This window comes from Onychostruthus taczanowskii, unplaced genomic scaffold (assembly GCF_017590055.1).
Source record: "Onychostruthus taczanowskii isolate IOZ18803 unplaced genomic scaffold, ASM1759005v1 scaffold44, whole genome shotgun sequence".
Taxonomy (NCBI): Eukaryota; Metazoa; Chordata; class Aves; order Passeriformes; family Passeridae; genus Onychostruthus; species Onychostruthus taczanowskii.
Genome location: NW_024501903.1, coordinates 1,254,855 through 1,277,185, shown reverse-complemented (window position 1 = coordinate 1,277,185; position 22,331 = coordinate 1,254,855). Strand labels below are relative to the sequence as shown.

The window sequence follows — 22,331 nt, the reverse complement described above, 5'->3', positions numbered from 1 at the left end:
GTTATAGCCCAAGCTGTGAAACCCTCAGGAGAGGAATGGCCCTCACCTAAAGGGACACAGGAAGATTTTGACAAGGCACAGAGGATCCCAGATCACCCACCCAGCTGGAATGGCCTGTGCACACAAGAATTTGAAGGAGGTGGGCACCAAAGCAGGGGAAGCTGACCGTGCATTGCCTATCCTCATGGTGGTACCCACATCCAAGGAGAGCCACTGACTCTGGAGAGAGGCTGCTCTGCTGTGGGTGCCTCCTGGAGGTCTCCCTCCATCAGGGACATGCTGCACTGCGGTGCTCCGTGCTGCATGTCCCGGTGCCTGAGCATCCAGGATAAAAATACTTTTCCAGGAATGAACAGGTAAGCTGGAATAAGGGGTCTGCTATTTTTAGAGCACAAACTTGCTGGGAACAGCAAAGTTTTTGAAGCCATGGGGTGACACTGCAGATGGAGGAGAGCTTGCTATGGCTTTGGTATTTCCTTGCTTGGCTGTGAAGGGGAAATTATTATTTAAAAAAAAACCCAAGCAACCCTATAGCTCCTAGTATTTAACCAAGAATATCTGAAGCCAAGAGTATACACAAGCCTTGTGACCCGACAGTTATTTAGCAGTTCTTTATCTAAATTCAAATCATAATCCTCCTTTCCCATAATTTTCTGATTATGTTTATGCACTTTTCAATTTGCCAGATTTAAGAGACTCTGAGTTGTCCTTAAAAATTATTTTCCAGAGAGTTTTAAAATTGTATGCACATGCATACGTACCCCTAAGTATATGAATATATGTGTCTACGTATGTGTGTGTGTGTTTTTGTCTTTGTATGGGCTCTGATTCATATTCACAACCCACTGAGGATTTTTGAGGGAAGCTGATGGCCTAGCTGATTTCACTTTTAATTTTCTCTTATGTGTGTTTGTCTGAGTGACTTTGAAACTGTCTGTCTTAGGAGCCAGAAGCACAGTGTACCCATAGGTTGCACTTACTGCTGCAAACAAAGCAGCCTCATTCTTCACTGCCTGGTCTCAGGGAATATTGCAAAGCATATTAAAAATTTTTTGTAAGTGTGCATTTAAGGGTTATGGCATGTCTGACACTGGTTGGACAATTTTCTGTGTGGTGAGGGGGCTGGTGTGGTGCAAGTCCATGTGTCTGTGTGAGGGTTTGGCTCCTCAAAGACTTGTGCCTTGAGAGCTGCTGTGAAGCTTGGGCTGACTCAGCTGTACCTACATGCACAGAACAAACACATATGGTGAAAGGCAAACGTAATCTGCTTTCCTTCCAGCATCTGGTAACGCTCTGCCTGGCTTCCTGAAGAGCTTGGTGCAGATCTACCCACCTGTGAAACAATGTCATTTCTCCTGTGGGGTCCTCACAGCTTCCCCTGGGTGCTGTTGAGGCACATCAGAGAGCATCACTTCAACACTGGAAATTCATTCAAGATATTTTTCCAGGATCTCTGGTGGGTGCTCTTTGGAATAATCCTACTTTGTTCCCCTGCATATTGCTCTGTCTTTAAAATTGGACTGCTTGGGCCCTGGAACTGTGACCCCTTCTTTTCCAAAGCCTTTCCCCATGTGGCTGCCAGGTTAGCTGTGGGACGAATAAGCAGAGACCCTTCCCTAGATCTTGGCCACCGGCTGGATTATGTGATCCTGCAAGAAGAATGTGAGACTCCAAGAGCTCTGGTTAGATTTGTTGATTTTGAAAAACTTTCCTCAGCTTTTATAGGCCCTCTAAACCCTGGCTTCTGTGAAGTAGCTGCACATTTAGGGAAAAACTGGGATAAAGCTATCTTCTCATGGATGTGCATCAATTATAAGCTGGATTCCACCATCCACCATAATGCATTTGCAAGAACTCTGCCCTCTCCAATGCAAATTTTGCTTACAATAATGAAATATTTTAAGTGGGCTCATGTTGGCATCATTGCATCCAGTGATGATATTTGGATGTACACAGCCAAGGAGTCAGCAACTGCCCTCAGGAACCATGGGCTACCTGTAGGCGTTGTTACATCCGTGCATAAGGGAGAAAAAGGCATTGAAGACACCTGGAACAAGATTAAAGAAGTTAATAACATTAAAAGTAAGTGCTTTGAGTCTCATTCCTTTTTTTAATTTTTTTTTGTTTCCCCAGAGTAGGACTGCATTGTTATCCAATGGACATACTTTAGAGAATGAAAACTTAAAGTGATTTAAGTCAAGCAGAATTTTATCTCTGATCCTAATGCAGACAGGGCTTAACATAAAAGAATGCTGGGCATTTTTGTATATGATGAATATAGACCAAAATCATCTACTACAACCTGAAAGATTGGATCCAGCTTGTCTGAAAAAAAAAGATTTCGTAGATGGTTTTCTGTGCTTGGCTTGTGTTAAAGAGGAGTTTATAGGAAGGTTTTATATTAAAGGTGATTTATACTGTGGAATATCAAAAATCAATATCCATATCAAAAATCTTGCTTTGATGCTGTGTCCTGTATTTCAGATCTCCCCACCAAACACTGGCCCCATGACATTTTGCAAGAAAAGGCACAGCCTTTGGGACAGTCAAGCATGGACCAGATGTTTAAACACAACCCAGCTGTGTCAGCCTAAAATCTGGATATTTGGTGGCAGGGTGGGCATTAGGAGGTTGGGCACTGCTTACAGCTGTGTGGTCTCTGTCAGCTCAGGGCACACAGATGGAAAGCTCAAGTCTTGGTCAATGACAACAATGACCACAACTGTCCAGTTGTGCCTCACTTCTGTCAAAACTTCTCTCCATTTCTTCTTTACAGCTCCAGAAATGATTAACACCCACAACCTCCTTTATTCGGTGTTACAGACCTCCAGAGGTTGAACAAAACGGGTGTGACTCTCAGCTTCCTCAGCACGTAACATCAGAATCCGACCTGATAGAGTAGTTCAGGCAGCTCTTTTATTGGGGGGTGGAAGAGCTATTTTTTGTTGAAAGCCCCAGGCAAATCACTAACACTCTCCACTGTCCTTGTGTTGCAGTTATACTCCTGTGCATGCATTCCGTTCTCATCGGAGGACAGGAACAGGCCACCTTACTCACAAAAGCTCTGGAAATGGGACTAGCAGATGGAAGATACATCTTTATTCCCTATGACACTTTGCTGTACAGTCTTCCTTACCAAAACAACTCATTCAGTGTCTTTGATAATGACAGCAAGCTCCGGGAGGCTTATGATGCTGTGCTGACCATCACGCTGGAGTCTGGAGAAAGGACTTTCTATGATGCATTCAGGGAAGCTAAAGAAAGTGGTGAAATTACCAGGGACTTGGAAGCCACACAGGTGAATATTCTTTCTCTTGGGCTTTTCTGGGACCTGTCAGTAGGAAACATAGTAATAGTTACAGAAAAAGTACAAGGAAGAGTCAATCCAGCCTGCACACTTTCATTTTGAGAAAAATACAGAGAAATTTGAATGTGGTCTGCACTCATCTGGAAAGGTCACTTTTCCCAGATGTCTGGCAATATAACTCACTTGGTTCTACTGTAGGACCATGATGGGAATTCAAGAGAAAGGGGCTGGGTCAGAGGCTCTCAGATTTCGTTTGCCATGTGCTAGCTGCAATGGACTTGAATTGAAAAGGTATCCCTTAAGGTGTATGAAGTCCATGGAGTTTGTAGGGAATCAAAATAAGATGTCCATATCACTGACAATTTGAGGGGATGAGACAGACTAAAGACATACTGGATGCTTCTAGAGGGAAATATTTAAGACCATTGCTGTTGCATTCTTTTTAGCACTATAATCAGGGTAATTCTTTGCCAGCTTGATTATCTGAAAGTCAGTGGTAGGCTATTAAAAACCAAATCAGCTTTTACCTTGAGAACATTTACAAAAATTGAAGAATCTTATACTGGTGAAGAGATACAGGAATCAGCTGAGCTATTCTTCAAATCTCCCTATGACATTTCAAAAAATTACAAGTACTTTTAAAGCATAATTTATCAGATCTGCAGAGATATACTTTAGAAGGCGATGAATCATGTCTTGAAAGCATTAATTTCTTTCCCTTCACTTTATTGAGAGCCCAGGTTAACTGTATTGAGTGTCAGGTTCTTCATTTCAGATATCTACATCCAATCAATTAATCCCACAAATGTCAGATTCTGAGGCTCCCAAGAGCACTCCTCATTTTTCTCGTTGGGGTATGGCTATAATCTCTCTTCACCTACCAGCTGTGAATGACCATGTGATTGCAAAACTCACCATTTGTATTAAAGTTTCCTAAATCAAGTCTGGCACCGAAGGGAGCAATGCAAACAGAAAAGGCTCTGTTACCCCACATAATAAGTTTGCTGTGGCTCTGCTGTGGGATTTTTTGCATCTTTAGGATAAATAATCTGACAAAGAAGATCAGTTCCTTGGGCATAACACACTTTTCCTGTCTTGGTATGGAGCCTCTGACCTTGGTCTTCTATTTGTAGAAGATATTTTAGTGTAACATTTTGAGGCAGGATAAATTTGTGATACATTTCAGCCGAACATCAGGCTCAGAATCTTGGCTTTTCCCATCATAATGCAATTTTGTGTGGTTTTAAAAATATTTTGAAACTGCATTTTGTGAATCCACCATAAGAAAAGACAGATATTCAGAGTCATGCATATATTGGGTCTACCTTCAACCTAAGATTCTTCAAACCCATTACTCTGTGAGCTTTAATGTTCTGGTGTCTCAGTATTTAAGTTCACAACTTAGCCAGGGGGAAAATATTTTTGCCACCAGTCTCGAACTGAAGGTTGGGAGCAGTTTATCCTCAGTTTGTCCTGTATTTGTAGGTTTCTCCACTTTTTGGAACAATCTATGATGCCATTTACTTCGTGGCAATGGCTATGGACAGTGCACGGAGGAAAGGAGTCAGAGCTTCAGGAGCCAACATAGCTGAGCACACAAAAAACTTCAGCTTCCCTGGATTTAGTCACTGGGTAGAGACAGACAGCTATGGGAAGGGGCTGAATAACTATGTGATACTGGACACAGATGGTCATGGGAATCAGCTTTTCCCAACCCACCTGCTGGACATGTCTTCAGGCTCTGTGCTGTCCCTAGGCCAGGCCATCCACTTTCCCAATGAAATTCCACCCAAACCAGACTCCAGCTGTTGGTTTGATCCAGATGTTCTCTGCACTGAAGGTAAGAAAGTAAAAAGAACCAAAAATTGGGTGAAATGGCATTGAGTTCATGCTTCTCTTTTCTTTCATCTTTTCTCTCACTCCAAGTGGTTACCCCTTTAAATTAGAACTCCCCAACCAGAAAAGTCTAAATTCAAGGATCTGATATAAAAATGCCCAGTCATCACGCTGTTTGGAATGGGAATCTTGTGCAGAGGTAACACCATTGATCCACAATATTCTCTTATTGCTTGTTAGACCATAGAATAGTAGAATCATTATGGCTGGATAAAACCCCTAGGATCATTGAATCCTTACCCCACCACTGCCAATCCCACCACTAAATATCACCTCTACACAATTTTTTCAACAATTCCAGAGCCATTAATCCCACTACTCTCCTGGGCCAAAAAGGTTGTTACCACTGTTCTGTGTTGAAAGAGTTTTCTGGGTCTAACACTCAACACCTGCCAATATTAATAGTAACCATTATATAACAGAGGTTGCACCCGGCACTGTGACTCTGTCCTTCTGAGGGACAGGACACTTAAGAGGATTTGCCTTGAAGACAGCCTAAGAGAGCTGCACAAGAGCAGATGCTCTCAGCATCCTTCCTGTTCACGCCTGCTTCTTTATTCAAGTAGCAACGAGGAATGAAGGACCACCAGAGCTCATCTCATTGAGAAAAAAATTATAATCATTACTCAAAATAATTTGAGTTATTATAGATAACAGAGGTAGTAATCAAGGGCCTGGGGGCAGAGATATCTGTGCTGCTTCCTAGGTTTGTCAGACTGGGCAATGGGTTTACCTATTGTTTTTAAATTGAGGCAACTATTGTGCAGTTTTAAAGTTCACAGGGAAGCCAAAATCTCAGGGTAGGGTACTTAATCTCCTCTTGATATATTTACTTAAAATACTAAGCATTTGCACCTATTGCTCCAGGTTATGTCTTAAACAGATGAAATTAACTACATCTATGGAATATTTCATTCAGTAGCTGAGAAAACTGTTCTCCTTGGTTTAGCCATAACTGAGCTGACATATAAATCAGTGTCACTCTATGAAAACTGGAGATGTGCTGATCTTGTAGCAACTGGCAAGCAGTAGAAGATATAAGTATAATACTATCATGTATCTAATTTTGCACTGCCCCTAGGAACAATGCAGCAATTTAACATCTCATTGCAGTCTATGGAAAAATCCCACTGATTTTTAGAGATTGGATTTTGTCTTCATACCTTTACAAAGGCATAAAGCTCTAGGCATCTGTCAATTAAAGAGTAATTTATTATGATTGCTAGAATTTCAGAGACTGAACTTTATGGCTAGAATTAAATACAAGCCTCACTCTCTCTTTTATATGAAGTTGGGCTTGGAGGGCTGTAGGATGTGAAATAGTCAGGCTTCTCTGCTTCCTGACTCCAGGTTCACCAGGAGCAGGACTGAGCTGGTGTTCCCAGGACATGGACATGGACACACACACATACTGCAGACACAGCCAGGCACTGGCAGTGTAACACATACAGGAGAGTTATGTTTTTACAGGCACCACTACCCACAACCAGCACGGCCGGGACACAGACATCAGAAATGGCCTAGTGCTGCTCTTGTACACCTCATAATTAGGCTCCAAGCTTGATACCAGATCTCACAGCCTCAACTCCTTCAGACTCACAAATGCATCCTGTGGTAGATGGTCCGAACCTAAATTCCCCCATAGCCATCCCTCAAACCCTTCAGTCTCTGTAGGAGCTGACTCCAGGCTTGCAGTCTCTCATGGGTTGCAGCCTCCAGGATTTACCTTCCCTGTTAGTTAGGTTGATGCAAAGTCTGTAAATGTCATACACAGTCAGAGAGCACAGTTACCTAGGAAAAAATGTAGATGGGGTTAAGAGGGTGGGAATGACTGCACTGATCAAGTGCCTGGAAAAAATGCACAACATGTTTATGTGTGACCAGCATTCCCATCCTCTCACATACTTGAGCATTCCTGACCCACTCTATCTCTCCCTTTACCCATGTTTGCACTTCCTCTTAAAGATCCTGTAAGAAGTTTCATGTACTCCCACAGTTCCCTTAAAGCATCCCCTACTGACTTTAACTCAATCCCTTAAGTTCCCTCAAGCATGCTGTAAGTTTGCTCTTTCCCATAAGCTCATACTTAGTTTACTTTCACTTCTGGTTAGTTGTGAAGTCTAGTATGGCTTGGAAGGGACCTTTCAAGGCCATCCATCTATTCCAATCCCACACTAGACCAGGTTGGTTAAAGTCCCATGGAGCCTGATTTTGAGCACTGCCAGGGATGGGGTGGCCACAGCTTTCATGGGCAACCTCTTCCAGTGTTTGTGTGAGGTCAGTCAGGGCCTGGGGCCCTAGACTGAAGCAGTGAAATTTCAGCAAAAATGCTCTGACTTTTCCTGAAACAAATACCAATTTTCAAAAATGCCTTCAGCTTTTACTGGAAAGCTCTAGGTCTCAGTGCTTGCAGATAGGTGCCAGTGTAATATAGAGTTATAAACCTTCTGTCAACCAAAATTTCTCCATGTTTTTTTTTTTGTGTTTATAGCTCTCTGGATACAAACAGAATAAAAAGAAAAATGACAAAACAGAAGAGACAGACACAGGAAACCATTCCCACTGGAATTTAGCTTATGCAATCATATCAGCTTCCCTTAGCTCTCTAGTAAACACACTCATCAGCAAAGAATCTGTCTCCAGTACTTTCTGCTGATGGATGTCTTGAGGAAAATATCAACCTTCTGCTGCTCCTCCTCTTCTTCTCTTTCCAGCATTAGAAATCTGCAGCAGACAATGAAAAAGCCCAGATGGGCCAGTGACTCACGCTGGCTGTCAGTTTGGTACCACATGATAAAGACTTTTCAGCATTTCAATTCCTCAAGAGGAAAGGGCCAAATGTTAAAAAGTTATGAACTTTGCAGAAGCTTCCTCTAAAACTTAATACTTCTCTGTGAGTTTATTTATTTACTTGAAGAAAAACTATTTTTCCACTGGTCCACAGCATTAAGTCTGGTTTAGGAAAAAAAAGTGCGTGGAAATAAATAATTAGCATAGCTGAAATCTTACGCATGCTTAGTTAGCAAGTATTTGTGTATTCATAAACAAACATTGCGTTGAAATTATCTTCTGGCATTCTCCTGGTTGTATATTTGACTTTGTAATCCAATGGCCTGATATTGATATTTTTAATATTATTGCCTAAATCAAAATTATTTTCTACTTCACTGATCCTCTTCCCATCTTTGCACAGGGATTGAGCCTGCAGTCATTTTCTTGGGAGTAATGCTGTTATTTGTCCTGGTGTTGTGCACTGTGGGCCTGGCTTCTCTCATCAGGTGAGAATTGCCGCACGTATTTGAGCTGGTGCCACTTCTAGCTGCTGTGTGAGGCTTGTGCTTTAGCCAGCAGTTTAGACTGAGCACACATAGAAGGTCTGATTTTGCTCTTGGCTCTCCAGACACATATCTCTTCACATTTGTGGAGTGTTGGCCCTGGCAGCATGCCAGGCATCCACCAAAGGCATTCTGTCTCTCCCTTCCTCAGCTGGACAGGGGAGAGAAAATACAACAAAAGGCTCATGGTTCAAGATGGGGTCAGGGGATCATTCACCAACTGCCACAACAGCCAAAATTCACTTGATGTGGGGAAATTAAATTTATTACCAATCAAATCAGAGTAAGATAATGAGAAATAAAACAAAATCTTAAAAACATCTTCTTCCCAAGCTTAACTTACTCTCAAATTCTCTACTTCCTTCCCACCAGTGGCACAGGGGCCAGGGAATGGGGACTGCAGTCAGTTCAGTTCATCCCACATTGCTTTTGCTGCTCCTTCCTCCTGAGGAGAAGGGCTCCTTCCACTGCTCCAGCAATCTGCTGGATGTTTCTGAAGCATTGGGAAGGTGGTTATCACTTTAGAAGTGCAAAGGATGACATCTAAACCAAGGATAGGAATCTGTTATGAGAACACGAGGGTTGAAACCAAGTAATTTTCTGACTCCAGATCATTCTTGCCTGAATTTCTGTCTTTAATATAATCATGTTTCCTATGAAACATGTGAGACTGACCCTCTGTATTTTCTCCACATACTAAAAAGGAAGAAAATACCTCTGGAGAGAATTTGAAGCATATATTTAGGATACGTCTTTATTATCAAGTTGATTCACTCCCTGTTTTGACCTGGGGTTCAGCTCCCTAGCCCTTCCCATTATATATGTGTTGGTCTGGGCATGAGATCTTTGGAGTAAAGGCAGTAGTGTTCTGGGGAAAGAATAATTTCCCATAATTGCGTGTCACATCTGTGTCCCAACTCTATATTCAAGGTAGAAATGTGCCAGAATGGATTGGCTGGTCCAGGAGCTATGGATTGCTCTTGGTAAGGTCACTATAGCACCTGGAGTAGTTTGTCTCTAATTATTGATGTCCACATCACTGAACTTAGAGTGAAAATAGACGGAAATTAGAAGGCATATTTACTGAGCAGCAATGACTTCAGCAGAGCAGAGTTCCTAGATTGTTCCCTCCAGCTTTGCCTCTGAAATAATTCTGAGACATGTTTTGTCTCCACTCCTGAATCATCCCTCCAAACCCAGATGTAAGGGCCACCCAGCAAGGAACACCCCAAACAGCTGCCCTGCTTTCACAGCTGCTTCTGATAGAGCTGCAGACACTGATGAGGTTGCCTCCACCCACCCACTCTCTGAAACCCTGCTCTGTTCCCTGGCCACCAGCCTCCAAAATTAAGTAAATAAATGACAATCTTTCTGCCTACTCTATTTGTAAGCTCTTCCACAAGCACCAGGCTCTGCTTGGGAAAGCTTGGTCATGAGAAAAGATGCATGGCCATCTGCTAGGGAAGAAAAAGTCCAGCATGACTCAGACAGTGATTTATATTAGGAAGGGGCATGTCTGGAACTAAATTTAAACCACAGCATGGTCTGAGCTGAAATGTGGAAGCTCTGGTCTTAGCTCTGTCAGGGATCTGCTGCATGACCTTAAATGAGTCACTCCACTCTCTCTGCCTAGCTTTCGGTAGAGGGATGCTTTCCTCCCTGCTTAGGGAGAGGATGTGATTTATCGAGCAAGGTTTTTCAGATGGACTTGTGAAAGGTACATAAAGGATGATTTTTTTCATGAAGATGAGTTGAGTGGCTTGGGACAGTGTGTTTAGAGATATGTCATGCCAAGTAAAGCCTGTGGTTATGTGGTCAAGGCTTCCTCTCAGCTTGAAGAAGCTGCCTGTGCTCTTCTAAAATGTCCATAATGATACACTGAGAGGAAAAGTGAATTGTGGTGATTTGGGGTTGTTTTATGTGGTGGCGTCCTCCTACAGTAACATCCGCAAAAGTAATCCCTATTGTCCACCTCATCAGGGAAACACTGATGAGTTAGTGTTTCCCTGATGAGTGAGGGAGAGTGCAGATCAGTCATCTGCTGTAGTGTTAACAAAGTTCCTCAAGCAAAAGAAGTGACACTGAGGGAGCCTTCCCTTCCCTTTTCTGCTCCTGGTTGAGAGGTTTTGTCTGTCTAGTAGATACTGCTGCTTTGTGCTCAGTGTTGTACCCTGAAACAATGGGATCAAAGTGATGAGGTGTGATGTCACATGTGCTCATTCCTTGCAGCTTTTCCCTCTGTACCTGTGACCATTACAAGGGCACATCTTGCTCTGTGCTTCAAAATGCACCATGCTACAATATAGACACTCAGACAGCAGTTTAGACAGTAACTTGTGTCCAGGCAGTTCTTATAAATTAACTGCACTTCATTTTCAGACCCTAAGAAAGGCTGGTGTGCCTAAAGGTGGTTTGCTTATGACCAGACTAGCTGGACTAATAAAACTTGTCTTTGTCTCCTAATGGAGAATGATTTGGGATATGGCAAATAAAAGTGAGCAAAACAAAATATGGCTTACATACACATCCAATTAATATTTGAAAGCAAATTAAATCCAGTTGTCTATTTGTGATAAGACCTTTTGAGATGAGAGCTTTTGTTGCTATCCATGTTGAAATGGGTAATTAATGACTTGGGATTTAAGTCCAAGCCAAGGCATTGTGATTTGTCCACTGCTTTCACCAACGTTCATTCCCACTCCCACACTATTTTAAACCTTAAAGATCCTGTAGTTCCAGCCACTCTGCCATGGGCAATGACACCTTCAGCTACACCAGGCTGCTCAGAGCCCCATTCAACCTGGCTTTGAACACTTCCATGGGCAGGACTGGAACAGCTTCTCTGGGTAACCTCTGCCAGTGCCTCCGCACCTTCACAGAAAATTGTTGCTTCCAAATATATAATCTAAACCTGCACTCTTTCAGCTGGAAGCCATTCCCCCTTGTCCTGTCACTCCATGTCCCTGTCAAAAGTCCCTCTCCAGCTCTCTTGTAGCCCCTCTCCTTAGGCACTGGAAGGGGCTCTAAGGAATCTCTGAAGCCTTCTTCTGAACAGCCCCAGATCTCTTAGCTGTCTCCATAACAGAGGTTCTCCAGCCCCCTGATCATCTTCATGGCTTTCTCTGCTCCTGCTTCAACAGGTCCACAACTTTCATAAGTCAAGGGCCCCAGAGTTGAATGCAGCACTGCAGGCAGGGGCCAATAGTGCAGGGAAGCCAAGTGTGGGGAATTCAGAGGGGGTGTAAACTGGCTACCTACCTGTAGCAGGTCGACTCTGGCTGGGTGCCAGGTACCCACTCAGTTGCTCTATTACAACCTTTCCCACTGGAACAGGGGAGAGAATAAGATGGAGGATGACCAGCAGGGTGAGAAAAGGCAGTTTATTACAGCAAAAACAGATAAATAAGCAGAGATCTGCACTCACAAGAGCTGAAGAGGAAACAGATCAGTCTCCACTTCCTATAAGCAGCAATGTTTGGACACTTCCTGGGAAGCAGGGCTTCAGCATGCATAACAGCTCCTTCAGAAGGCAAACACTGAAAACTCACAAAAGCCCCCCCTTCCTCCTCTCTCCCTTAGCTAATATATCTGTGATGTTGTGTGGTATGGAATATCCCTTTGGCTAATTTGGGTCAGCTGGGTTGTGTGCTCTCCCAGGATCTTGCCCACTCCATCCCCTTTGGTGAGGGGAAGGAATGTCAGAAGGATACTGCTGCTCGGCTGTAGCCAAAACACTGGTCTGTTATCAACACCCATTCAGGTACCAATGCAAAGCACAGCACTGTAAGGGCTGTGAACGTTACCTCGGTCAGACCCAATGCACTACCTAAAACTGATAACCATGGCTCTCCAACTCTTGCAGGCAGAGTATCTTGAACAACCATCTTTTCAGGGGTCCGAACAAGATCATACTGACCTTGGATGACCTCGTCTTCATCAACCCAGAGCTACACAGAAAGGTGAGTCCTTCTATTCATGAAAGGAAGCTGGTGGAACACTCTAGAAGAGATATGCTCTCTGATATTTTCATACTCATGAAGCTCTGGAAGGGTCATTTCACTTCTTCATGTCATTTTCCCCTGCACATTAGAAAATTTCCCATATGCTGAGTGCTTTTGAGTCTCAGATTAGATGTCAGAGCTTTTATGATGTGTATAATCATAGCCTTTGTTGTGTTTCTTCTAGCTGTTAGGGCTTATTCCTTGTTCTTGAGGTTGGGTGGTGTACCACATGGCATTCCCAAAAAGATAAACAGCTTACCTTCTAAAATAAAGTGTCTGCATTTAAGCATACTGGGAACCATTCTAGATCCATTTTGGCTCATACCCAGAGCTGGTGATCTGCTGGGGAACACTCCCATGATTTCCCTACCCAGAAATCCACACTGCAAGGCAGAGCTGGAGTGGAGGTTTACACCCAAAGGTGGTAGCTGCCTAGCACCTGCTTTTCTTGCCTTCCAGAGGCTGACCTTGGACAGTCTGACTGATGCAAACAGCATAGCAGCCAAGAACAGAAGCCTGATATCTGTAACCCGCTCTGCTTCTTTGAAAAGCACAGTTGCCACCCATGAAACCTCCAACGTGGCTTTGTATGAGGTAGGTAGGGACCTCATGCAGCCTTCTCCCACTGCTTCTGTTCACTGGACTGCTCCAGAGGGAAAAGTATTTGGCTGCAGTACTAGGTCCCAGGATGGAGACCTAGTTTGAACAAACCCTAAGTACAAAAATAAGTTGCTCCTGAGCATGGACTTACAGTGTTTAAGGAAAATCTGTCCCAGCCCTCACCCTGACACTTGGAGTCATGCGGGATGGGAATATTCAACATATACATGTAACATTGCCAGTCTGGTCCTGTCAGAGAAGTCACCACCTAAGGCGGTGGCACCATAAAGAACCATTCTTACAAGACAGTCTTTATTTGGTGACATCTCTAATAAGGAACTTAATTACAAGACAGGATCCAAATACACAAATGGACGCTCAAATTCCCCTTTGTGGCAATAGGACTGTATGGAGTTCAAGCAGAGGTAATGGCCAAGAAATCTCACCCCATCCATCAGGTTTTTCCTGAAAATACAGCTTTTTGAAAAAATGGCATGGTTACTTTTCCTGAAGAGGTGCAAAATAAATTTGATCTGTCCTTAATGCCAGAGAAAAGCTCTGGTCAGAGTTACTTTCCTTTTTAGTCAATTTATTGCTGTTTATCAGATACTAAGAAACCTCCAGGCATGAAGTTGTGATCCAGGTGAAGGTCCTGCTTCATCCCTTTTTTGAGGGTTTGCTGTGGATATTCTTATTTGGGTTCAGTATATAAATAATCTGTTGCTAAGAACATTAAAAATCCCCAGCCACTTTCAAAGTCAAGGATCTGAAATTCAGATTTGGATCCCAATGTTATCTGCTGCTCAGAGGTTTGCTCTGTCAGTCACCCTCCTGTGTTGGGACTGGGGGACTGGGGCTTCTCTCTCAAGGGGAAGGGTTGAGGGAGTTGGGCCTGTTCAGCTTCAAGAAGAGACAAGTGAGAGAGCACCTCACTGATGTCTATAAATATCTGAAGGGAGGGTGTCAGGAGGACAGAGCCAGGTTCTTCTCAGTGGAAGAAAGGCAGAAACTGATGCACAGGAAGTTCCACCTGAACAAGAGGAAGACCCTTGCTGTACAGGTGACCAAGCACTGAAACAGATTTTCCAGGGAGGACGTCGAGTCTCCCTCACTGGAGATATTCAAGAGCTGCTTGGACACACTCCTGTGTCATCATGTGCCCTAGGATAACCTTTCTTAAGCAGGGAGGTTGGACTAGATGGTCCATCACTGGTTTCTTCCAGCCTTAACCATTCTCTGATTCTGTGACAGGGAGACCAGGTGTGGCTGAAAAAATTTGAGACAGGAGCTGTTCACAATCTGAGGCAAAGCTCCACCAGCATCTTAAGGAAGGTAGGAACAGGGGATGATGACATACGGAGGGAAGGTTTCTCAGGGGGTGGTTTTGGCTTCAGGGTGTGTTTGTTGCCCTTGTCTCATGTCTATCCATTAAATCTTGCATTGTGGTTGACTATGTGTCTTGTCTGGTGAAATGTGGCAGAGTGGACCATGCACAACTGCATCTGTCAAATTTACCATAGATCCATATGCCAGTCAGCAGCTCATAAAACCCTACCCTGGACCTGCCACTTCCAAGCTGGTGCAGTGTTAAACATACAATGAATCCTTCAAGTGACCTTGCCTGCAAAGGCAGAGTGGTTTGGGGAACTCATCCCTCCACGGTGTGAGGCACTGGTAGATGTTTTCATGTATTATAAGTTGACAGGGTGACACAGACACAGTTGTGCATTTCTCTGGAGTTTGCTTTGTGTTTCCACCTGAGATGCCTCTCAGATGCTTAATTTTGGTCTTCGGTTTTATTGTTACAAATGACAGGAAAGCATACTTGTTTCCCAAATTCAAGGGCATTAGCTGTTGACAGCTATTGCTAACATAGCAGAGGCATTTTTATGCATGTAAAAGCAACAAATTTACCAGGGCATGTCTTCAAAGACACCATTGATAGATGACTTTGGACTCTCTAGGTATGGTATTTTTTCCAGTTCAGAGAAAGATCCACATGCTGAACTCAATCTACCCCAGCAAAGCCATTCTGGCCTAGTGAAAGATTCAACACAGTTTGTCTAAACAAAACACAAACTTCTGTTTCGTTTGTGTTTGCTATCTTGCTTTCATTGTATAATGGATAGACTCAGGAAAACAAAACTTGAAAAGAGTGTTGAGAAGTCAAAAATTAAGGACCAGAGAGGTTGTTTGCATCCCCATCTTTCTATGGAAGGTTGTTTGGGAGTACAAGTGTGAAAAGGGCATCTAGTGATACCAAGAAGTTACCAAGCAGGTGTCTGGTTGACCTGGTCTCACTGTGATTCGCTGTCTTGTTTCAGATGAAGGATCTGCGTCATGAAAATGTGAATCTGTTCCTCGGCTTTTTCTCGGACTGTGGCATCTTTGCCATAGTGACAGAGTACTGCTCACGAGGCAGCCTGGAGGACTTGCTGAGAAACGAGGATATGAAACTGGACTGGATGTTCAAGTCCTCTCTTGTGATGGATCTAATTAAAGTAAACCCATTGCTCCTGCTGAGGCATGATAAGAAAAGGGGACTTTTATGATGACTAAGATATTTGAATCAGAATGTTGCTTTTTTATGATAACACAGGGAAAACAAATCTGGATGTAATTGTATCAGTCTTTAAATGAGACTTCTTATCCTTATTTTGTTTCCATCTGAGAGAAGCATGATTTGGGGTAATAGAACTACAACCACACGGCAGGACAAGAGGTTAAAACTACGTATCAGGCTGCAACTGATCACCTAGAACAGAATTTTGTGATGAATTTATTTGTTTGCAAAGGCCCTTTCTTGTCGTAAATCAGAAATGCATCCACCATAGAACCAAACAGTATCCATCCCCTGCCACAGGATAGCTGCACATAAGGTCCCTTTAGCAGCATTCACTCTTCCAGTCATGTCCCATGTTTTTATGTCTTAATGGTGAACTACTAATCTAGGACAGGTGGATTCCAGAGAGTAGACCACCAGAACCATTATTGTAGTCTGTGATCCGCCTTCTGAACCTCCTTGGCGGAGATGGATAGGGGCACCCAGCTCTTCATGGCTTCCTCTGACCTAACTGTTTGGTAACACTTGTGTCTACTTTCTTATCCTTGCCTAAAAGCAGAACTTCTGGGTGCAGTGAGATGTAGGGCTACAGAAGGAGGCATCTCACTCTTCCTGAAGTTGTCGGACCTTTACTGCTTTAGGGTCCAGACAAACCTATTTCACGTGCCTAATCCACTTCTAAACTTCTCTCATAGTTTGTTGTTTCAATCATTAGTGCATTTGACATAGAGTCAATGCTGCATTTGATGCCATCCAAGGTGACAAATTAGCTTAGTGTCTCTGAGTGCTGATGGATAAGATAATTCTTAAGGATCAATCTTGGATTTTTTTCTGTGTTCCATAGGGAATCAGATATTTGCATCACCGAGATTTTGCCCATGGACGTCTCAAGTCTCGTAACTGCGTTGTGGATGGCCGGTTTGTTCTGAAGATCACTGACTATGGTTACAATGAGATCTTAGAGGCACAGAAATGTCCCTATATTCAGCCATCCCCAGAAGGTAGGTGTGATGAGGAAATTTTTTTAAAATATTTGTCCATTGATTTAAGAGCTGTTTGTCCTAATACAATTTCAGGCCAGTGGCCACACAAGGATTTTCATTGCTCAATCTCACTACATCTTGTTTACTCTTGTTTACAATGATACCATGCATTGTGATAAGAAAGGGTAAGCAAAGGTTTTTTCAGGCTGTCTGAAAGTGAAGCAAGTAGCAGAGTGATGTGGTAGAGAAAATACATTTTACTGTAAGCAGTGACAGAACTTCAGCTCATTGCAGTTGGAGAAGGACTGAATTGTCCCTGAAGTCTTATCAGCACTGAATTTCTATAGAATATAGCCAGTAGAATGGCTTCACAGCCTTAGACCCAATCCTATATTTAGAGTTTTATGTTATCCCAAATGAAAAGACAGTTTTTCTTGTTAAAATAAACCACAAAATTATGTAGGTCTCTTTGAAATAGGTTCTCTACATGCCAGTCACCAAAGGCTGCCACACGAGATTCCTACCATTTAAGAACAGCCCTCATGGGACCAGGTCTGGAGACTTGGACAAGATTTCTTTCACATGGCCATTGCTTTGGGGTTCCTCTGGTATCCCAATTTATTCTTGAAACCTGTTTTCCAATAGTATTTCTCAGTTTGATCCATCTGTCATGGGATTTGATGCTTAGACCTTTTCAGTGTCTCAGATAGGCCAATTGTCAGACAGAAGACTTTCTTCTCCTCCCTTACAGAAGATAAACACATTTGCAGTGGCAGAAATGTTCCATATCTCCATTACTCAGAATGCACAGTTACCAGGGTAACAAATCTCAGTTTGAAGATTCATTTCTTCATGAAGCTGGACATATTTTACAACTATGTCTTTTGTCATTTGAACTACTGGACTATAAAGACTGTGCATCAGATTGTCACAAACTGCTTTTACAGAAACTGTTTTCATCTAAAAAGAACTACAGAAAACATGTTGTTAATTGTTGCTTTGTGAAAGAGCAACTGTAACAAGAAATTCAAGATTTGGTGCCAATATTTTGTCTCAGGAACATTTTCAATCAAAAAAAATGATGTTAAAGCTTCTGGCAGGGGTGAGATGACTTCTTATGTTGAAGTTCATGGCTGGTGTTATTTGATAAAAATTGTTGGTGTGGCAATTTTTAAAAAAAAACCCATAGAGTAAAACTTGGAAAATTCTTTTCTTTTTGTCAGCACAGAAGTTTAGTATTTCTAACACACCACTAGAAGTAAAAGACTTGATTCAGTAAATAATGTAGTATTTTCCAACCTTTCATCAAATGACTGAAATAAGGTATTCATTTAAGCACTTACTTTGCAATAGTCTGAGTTAAAGTGTAAGAAATATGATGCTCTGAATTTTTTTTAGAATTGCTCTGGACAGCTCCTGAGTTACTGAGGGACCCAGACATGTGCAGAAAAGGCACAATCAAAGGGGACATTTACAGCTTTGCAATCATCCTACAAGAAGTGGTTGCTCGGGGTCCACCTTACTGCACATCAGAACTTTCAGCTGAAGGTAGGCAACTGCTACAGTGTATTTTTAAGGCTTTGTGCAGAGCACTTTATAAAAGGCCTGGCCAAGCCCCCTTACTAATAAGGCAATAATATGTTACTCTCATGACTTTTCTCAGTGGCAGAAGTCTGTTTTCAACACAACACTCATAATAAACATCAAAATGTGTGGTCCTCATCACTGCTTTCACTGGGATCAGGGTCCTGGGTGCTCCCCAGGGAGCTTCAGGCCTCTGCAGTACCTCCAGTTCCCTGTGCAAACTTGGGCTTTTCATCATAGCATTGGGTGAAATCTGAGGGCAGAATTTCCCATAGCTTAGAAACTCCTTTACTTCCCACTCATTGGTCCTTTTTTGTGCATCATGGAGGCTGAAGTTTTTTGAGCTGCACCCCTTGCCAACATCCTATTTCGTCCATCTGCCCATCTATTTGTCCTTAATCCTTTCCTTTTTAAAGAGACTCTGCCCTCAACAGAGGTCGAAATGATCAATTTTGTGACATCATTTTGCTTATGTATATCAGAAACAGCAAACAGGTGAAGTCTTTAGGAGCTGCTCATGGTGCAACCACGTTGTGCATCCATGGGAAGAACAAATCCACTGCAGTCAGAGTCAGGGTACAAGCACTTAAACAGGGAGGGAGTGACAACAATCTAAAATTAGCTGATTTCAGTGACAGCCCATTCTCAACATATTTCAAGCTGGACAATCATCAAGTGGGGTATGACAATTCAATATTCAGCCAGTTCAGCTGGAAAATGGGGCCCTGACTTTTCTATGCCTGAAGCTACTGTTACAATGCAATGACAATGATGTTAATGATGTATCCCACTCCATAAATCAGAGCTGGACCTATGATGTAGACTATGATGTAATTAGCAGGTTTCCCCCACTTGTCCTCCCTGCAAAATCCCCAGCAAATGTTGAACACAGTTCAGTCCTCTTTTCTAACCTGATAAAATGATTAATTTCTACTCATTGTGTCTCAATCCTAAGGAGTTTTCACTTGTCAACTTTAAAACAATCTGGGGAAGGCATTTCCCCTTGCTTGCCCCTGGAAATATTGGGGCCAGATGTTTTGATTAGTTCATTTGGAGGAGTCTGGAGAGATGAGCCAAATATCTTTGAAGCAAGCTGTAAATGCTGAAAAGCTTTGGGTACTCAGCAACAGCAGGACTCCTGCCAGAGAAAGAGGTTTTCACTCCCTTTGCCTGCTCTGCCCTGAGCAAAATAAGATGTCAAATACCATAACTTTGGCAGGTGTTAAAAGGCTGACTTCTCAGGGTTTGAAAACCCAAGCCCAGTTCCTTACAAGCCTCATTTCTAGGAAGGGAGCTCTAGACAGGGAGTAATTTCCCAGACGCTGTTTTGAACTCAACCTCTCCCCCTTAACATACTTTCCACTGTCGCCACTCCCAGCAACCTCCTACGTCCTGGTTCCCAGTTAATGATGAAGCACCAGAGGCTGATATCCTTCCTGTCTGGGCTCAGCCATAAACCTCTGCTGCCTTAGAAGACTGCAGGTCCTAGTGGAGAGAGTCAGAGGCAATTTCATTAAATACAAGCCTGCAGGCTCACACATCCATCTGTCACACATCCTTCCCCCATCCAGCCACTTTATTACTCATAACCTGTTTCTCCAGGGACATGAGTCTTCTTTAAATCCTTCAAGAGACTTCTGACAGAGAAAAGCAGAAACTTCCAGCTTCATTTGGCACCAACACTGGGTGCTGAGGACTAAGAGTGACAGCTGAAGAAGCAAGCCAGGGACACAAGAAAAGGTCCCTGTCCTTTACCCCTATCAAGGCCCTCCATCTTACAGTGTTCTTCCCATTCTTCTCTTGCCACAGAAATTATAAAGAAAGTGAAGAAGCCCCCTCCCCTGTGTCGCCCAAACATATCTCCTGAGGTAGCCCCCCTGACATGCATCCAGGTAATGAAGCAATGCTGGGCTGAAGCCCCTGAACGACGTCCAACCTTTGAGGAGGTGTTTCATAAGGTCAGTAAATAAAGAAGCTGGTGTAATCCCATTGTTTGTTCTTGGCAGGGAAGTGTTTTATTGTTTGGGTTTGTTTTTTTTTTTTTTTTTTTTTTTTTTTTTTGCTGTAACTCAGTCATTAAAGAATAGAGAAGTTGCAGAGCCCTGGACTTGTCCTGACTTAGGGGTGATGAAGCAGCCTGGACATGGGCTTGATGTCTTCACTTTTGCAGTGTACCTGCACAGATGGTCTCATGGAGATGAAAGATTTGTAAATTATGCACTTTCAGACGAATATTTCTTTTAATCTTCTGAAGTGTTTAAATGGTATCTATAAGGAAAATTTGCCAAAGACTATTAAAGACAAAGATACAACATTTGGCATAGGAGGTCACTAAATTCCAGATTGGTGGAAGCTTGGAGAATATCCCAGGGAAATATGACTGTACCTGAGGCCTGTTTAAACCGTTTTCCCACATATCTGTTACATGGTTCCCACATACCTGGCTAATATCATGGACAGGTACTGGGAAAATAACCCCCCTTTCTGATCAAGCAATGTAGTTCCTGTGTTCTTATCAGGTCATAGAATCATAGACTCATTAAGGTTGGAAAAGACTTTTAAGATAGTCAATTATCAACCCCGTACCACCACCATGTGTGTTGTTAAACCATGTCCTCAAGTGCCACATCCACATGTTTCTTGAGCACTTCCAGAGATGGTAACTCCAACCATTATCCTGAGTAGTCTGTTTCAAACAGGTCTTACAAACCCTTTCTGTGAAAAAAAAAAAAATATCAATATCCAATATCAACCTTCCCTGACACAACTTTAGGGCATTTCCTCAAACCAGGTAAACAAATATCCATAATTTTTACCTTTTGCTTCTATGAAGCTGTGAAGAATTTTGAACCTGCTGACTCCACTGTTGAGTCTAAGGTAGCCTCTAAAGCCACAAATTATCTGAAAGTTCCAGCAGCTCAAATTCAGGTCAGGAGGAGAAAGCACAACTCAATGAAGAACTGGGAATGGAGGTGGCAGTACACAAGAATGTCAGTGTGCAAAGATGGATTTAAGTGCTGTAACATGTAAAAAGGTTGTAAGTGTTTCTACCAGCCTGAACTTTGTGCCTCTGAATGCAAAGTTTTGCAAGTTACCCTAAAGATTGTCCATGGGATAAAGGGGGTTGCAAACCTGAAGACTGATAAGACTCCGTAACAATGTACATGTTGACAACTACTGTAGGGTTGTGTTTCATCTAATTCTCACTGATTGATGCAAATTCACCTTCTAATTCACCTTTTCCTTATCTTTGAACTTTTGCCATTGAAAATCCAGTCTTTAGCATGACACTTCCAAAGAAATGTTTGCTTTTTGTTACTTTCCAAACTCTGAGTGCTACAGTGGAGTAAAGAGACAAACAAATAACTCTCCAATTTGATTTTCCAGTTCAAAACCATCAACAAAGGGAAAAAGATCAATATCATTGACTCAATGCTCAGGATGCTTGAGCAGTACTCAAGCAACCTGGAAGATTTAATCAGCGAGCGGACGGAAGAGCTAGAGGTTGAAAAACAGAAGACAGAAAAACTGCTGTCACAAATGCTTCCACCGTAAGTACTGGTACTTTAGGTGGTAGAAAATCCCAGGAAATCAAACAAAAAACATCCCAAAACAAGCCCATATCTAGTCTGGACAACACCCTTTCCCAGAAGAAAGTAACATTGTAGACCTCACTATCAATTTTTACAAGCACCTTCAAATCAAAGTAAGAAACTCTAATCAATGCTGGTTACAGCCATGTAGTGGAAGATCTGAACACAGAAAACCAAGAGTCTGAGCTCTTGAGCACTCACTAGAAAAGGGTTTGTTCTCTGCCATCTTTTGTGTGTTGTTATTTCAGTTCAGTGGCAGAAGCCCTCAAGACTGGTGGCACTGTGGAACCGGAGTATTTTGACCAGGTGACCATCTACTTCAATGACATTGTGGGCTTCACATCCATTTCAGCCCTCAGTGAACCCATTGAAGTAGTTGACCTTCTGAATGACCTTTACTCTCTGTTTGATGCTGTTCTTGGAAACCATGATGTTTACAAGGTGAGAAGTAATTTTATTCTGTGGTGTT

The 22,331-nt window shown here is 42.6% G+C and overlaps 1 protein-coding gene across 1 annotated transcript in view; it reads left to right on the top strand.

The window, feature by feature from the left end:
- Positions 1–1,343: 1,343 nt before the first annotated feature.
- GUCY2F (guanylate cyclase 2F, retinal) overlaps positions 1,344–22,331 on the top strand; it is a 37,745-nt gene continuing 16,757 nt past the window's right edge. The window contains exons 1-13 of the mRNA XM_041414078.1: positions 1,344–2,082; positions 2,997–3,298; positions 4,793–5,147; positions 8,397–8,481; positions 12,401–12,497; positions 12,999–13,133; positions 14,391–14,471; positions 15,464–15,640; positions 16,547–16,703; positions 18,084–18,233; positions 20,079–20,227; positions 21,657–21,820; positions 22,111–22,303. Of these exons, the coding sequence (XP_041270012.1) occupies positions 1,344–2,082; positions 2,997–3,298; positions 4,793–5,147; positions 8,397–8,481; positions 12,401–12,497; positions 12,999–13,133; positions 14,391–14,471; positions 15,464–15,640; positions 16,547–16,703; positions 18,084–18,233; positions 20,079–20,227; positions 21,657–21,820; positions 22,111–22,303 (2,784 nt within the window). The remainder of the gene's footprint in view (positions 2,083–2,996; positions 3,299–4,792; positions 5,148–8,396; positions 8,482–12,400; positions 12,498–12,998; positions 13,134–14,390; positions 14,472–15,463; positions 15,641–16,546; positions 16,704–18,083; positions 18,234–20,078; positions 20,228–21,656; positions 21,821–22,110; positions 22,304–22,331) is intronic.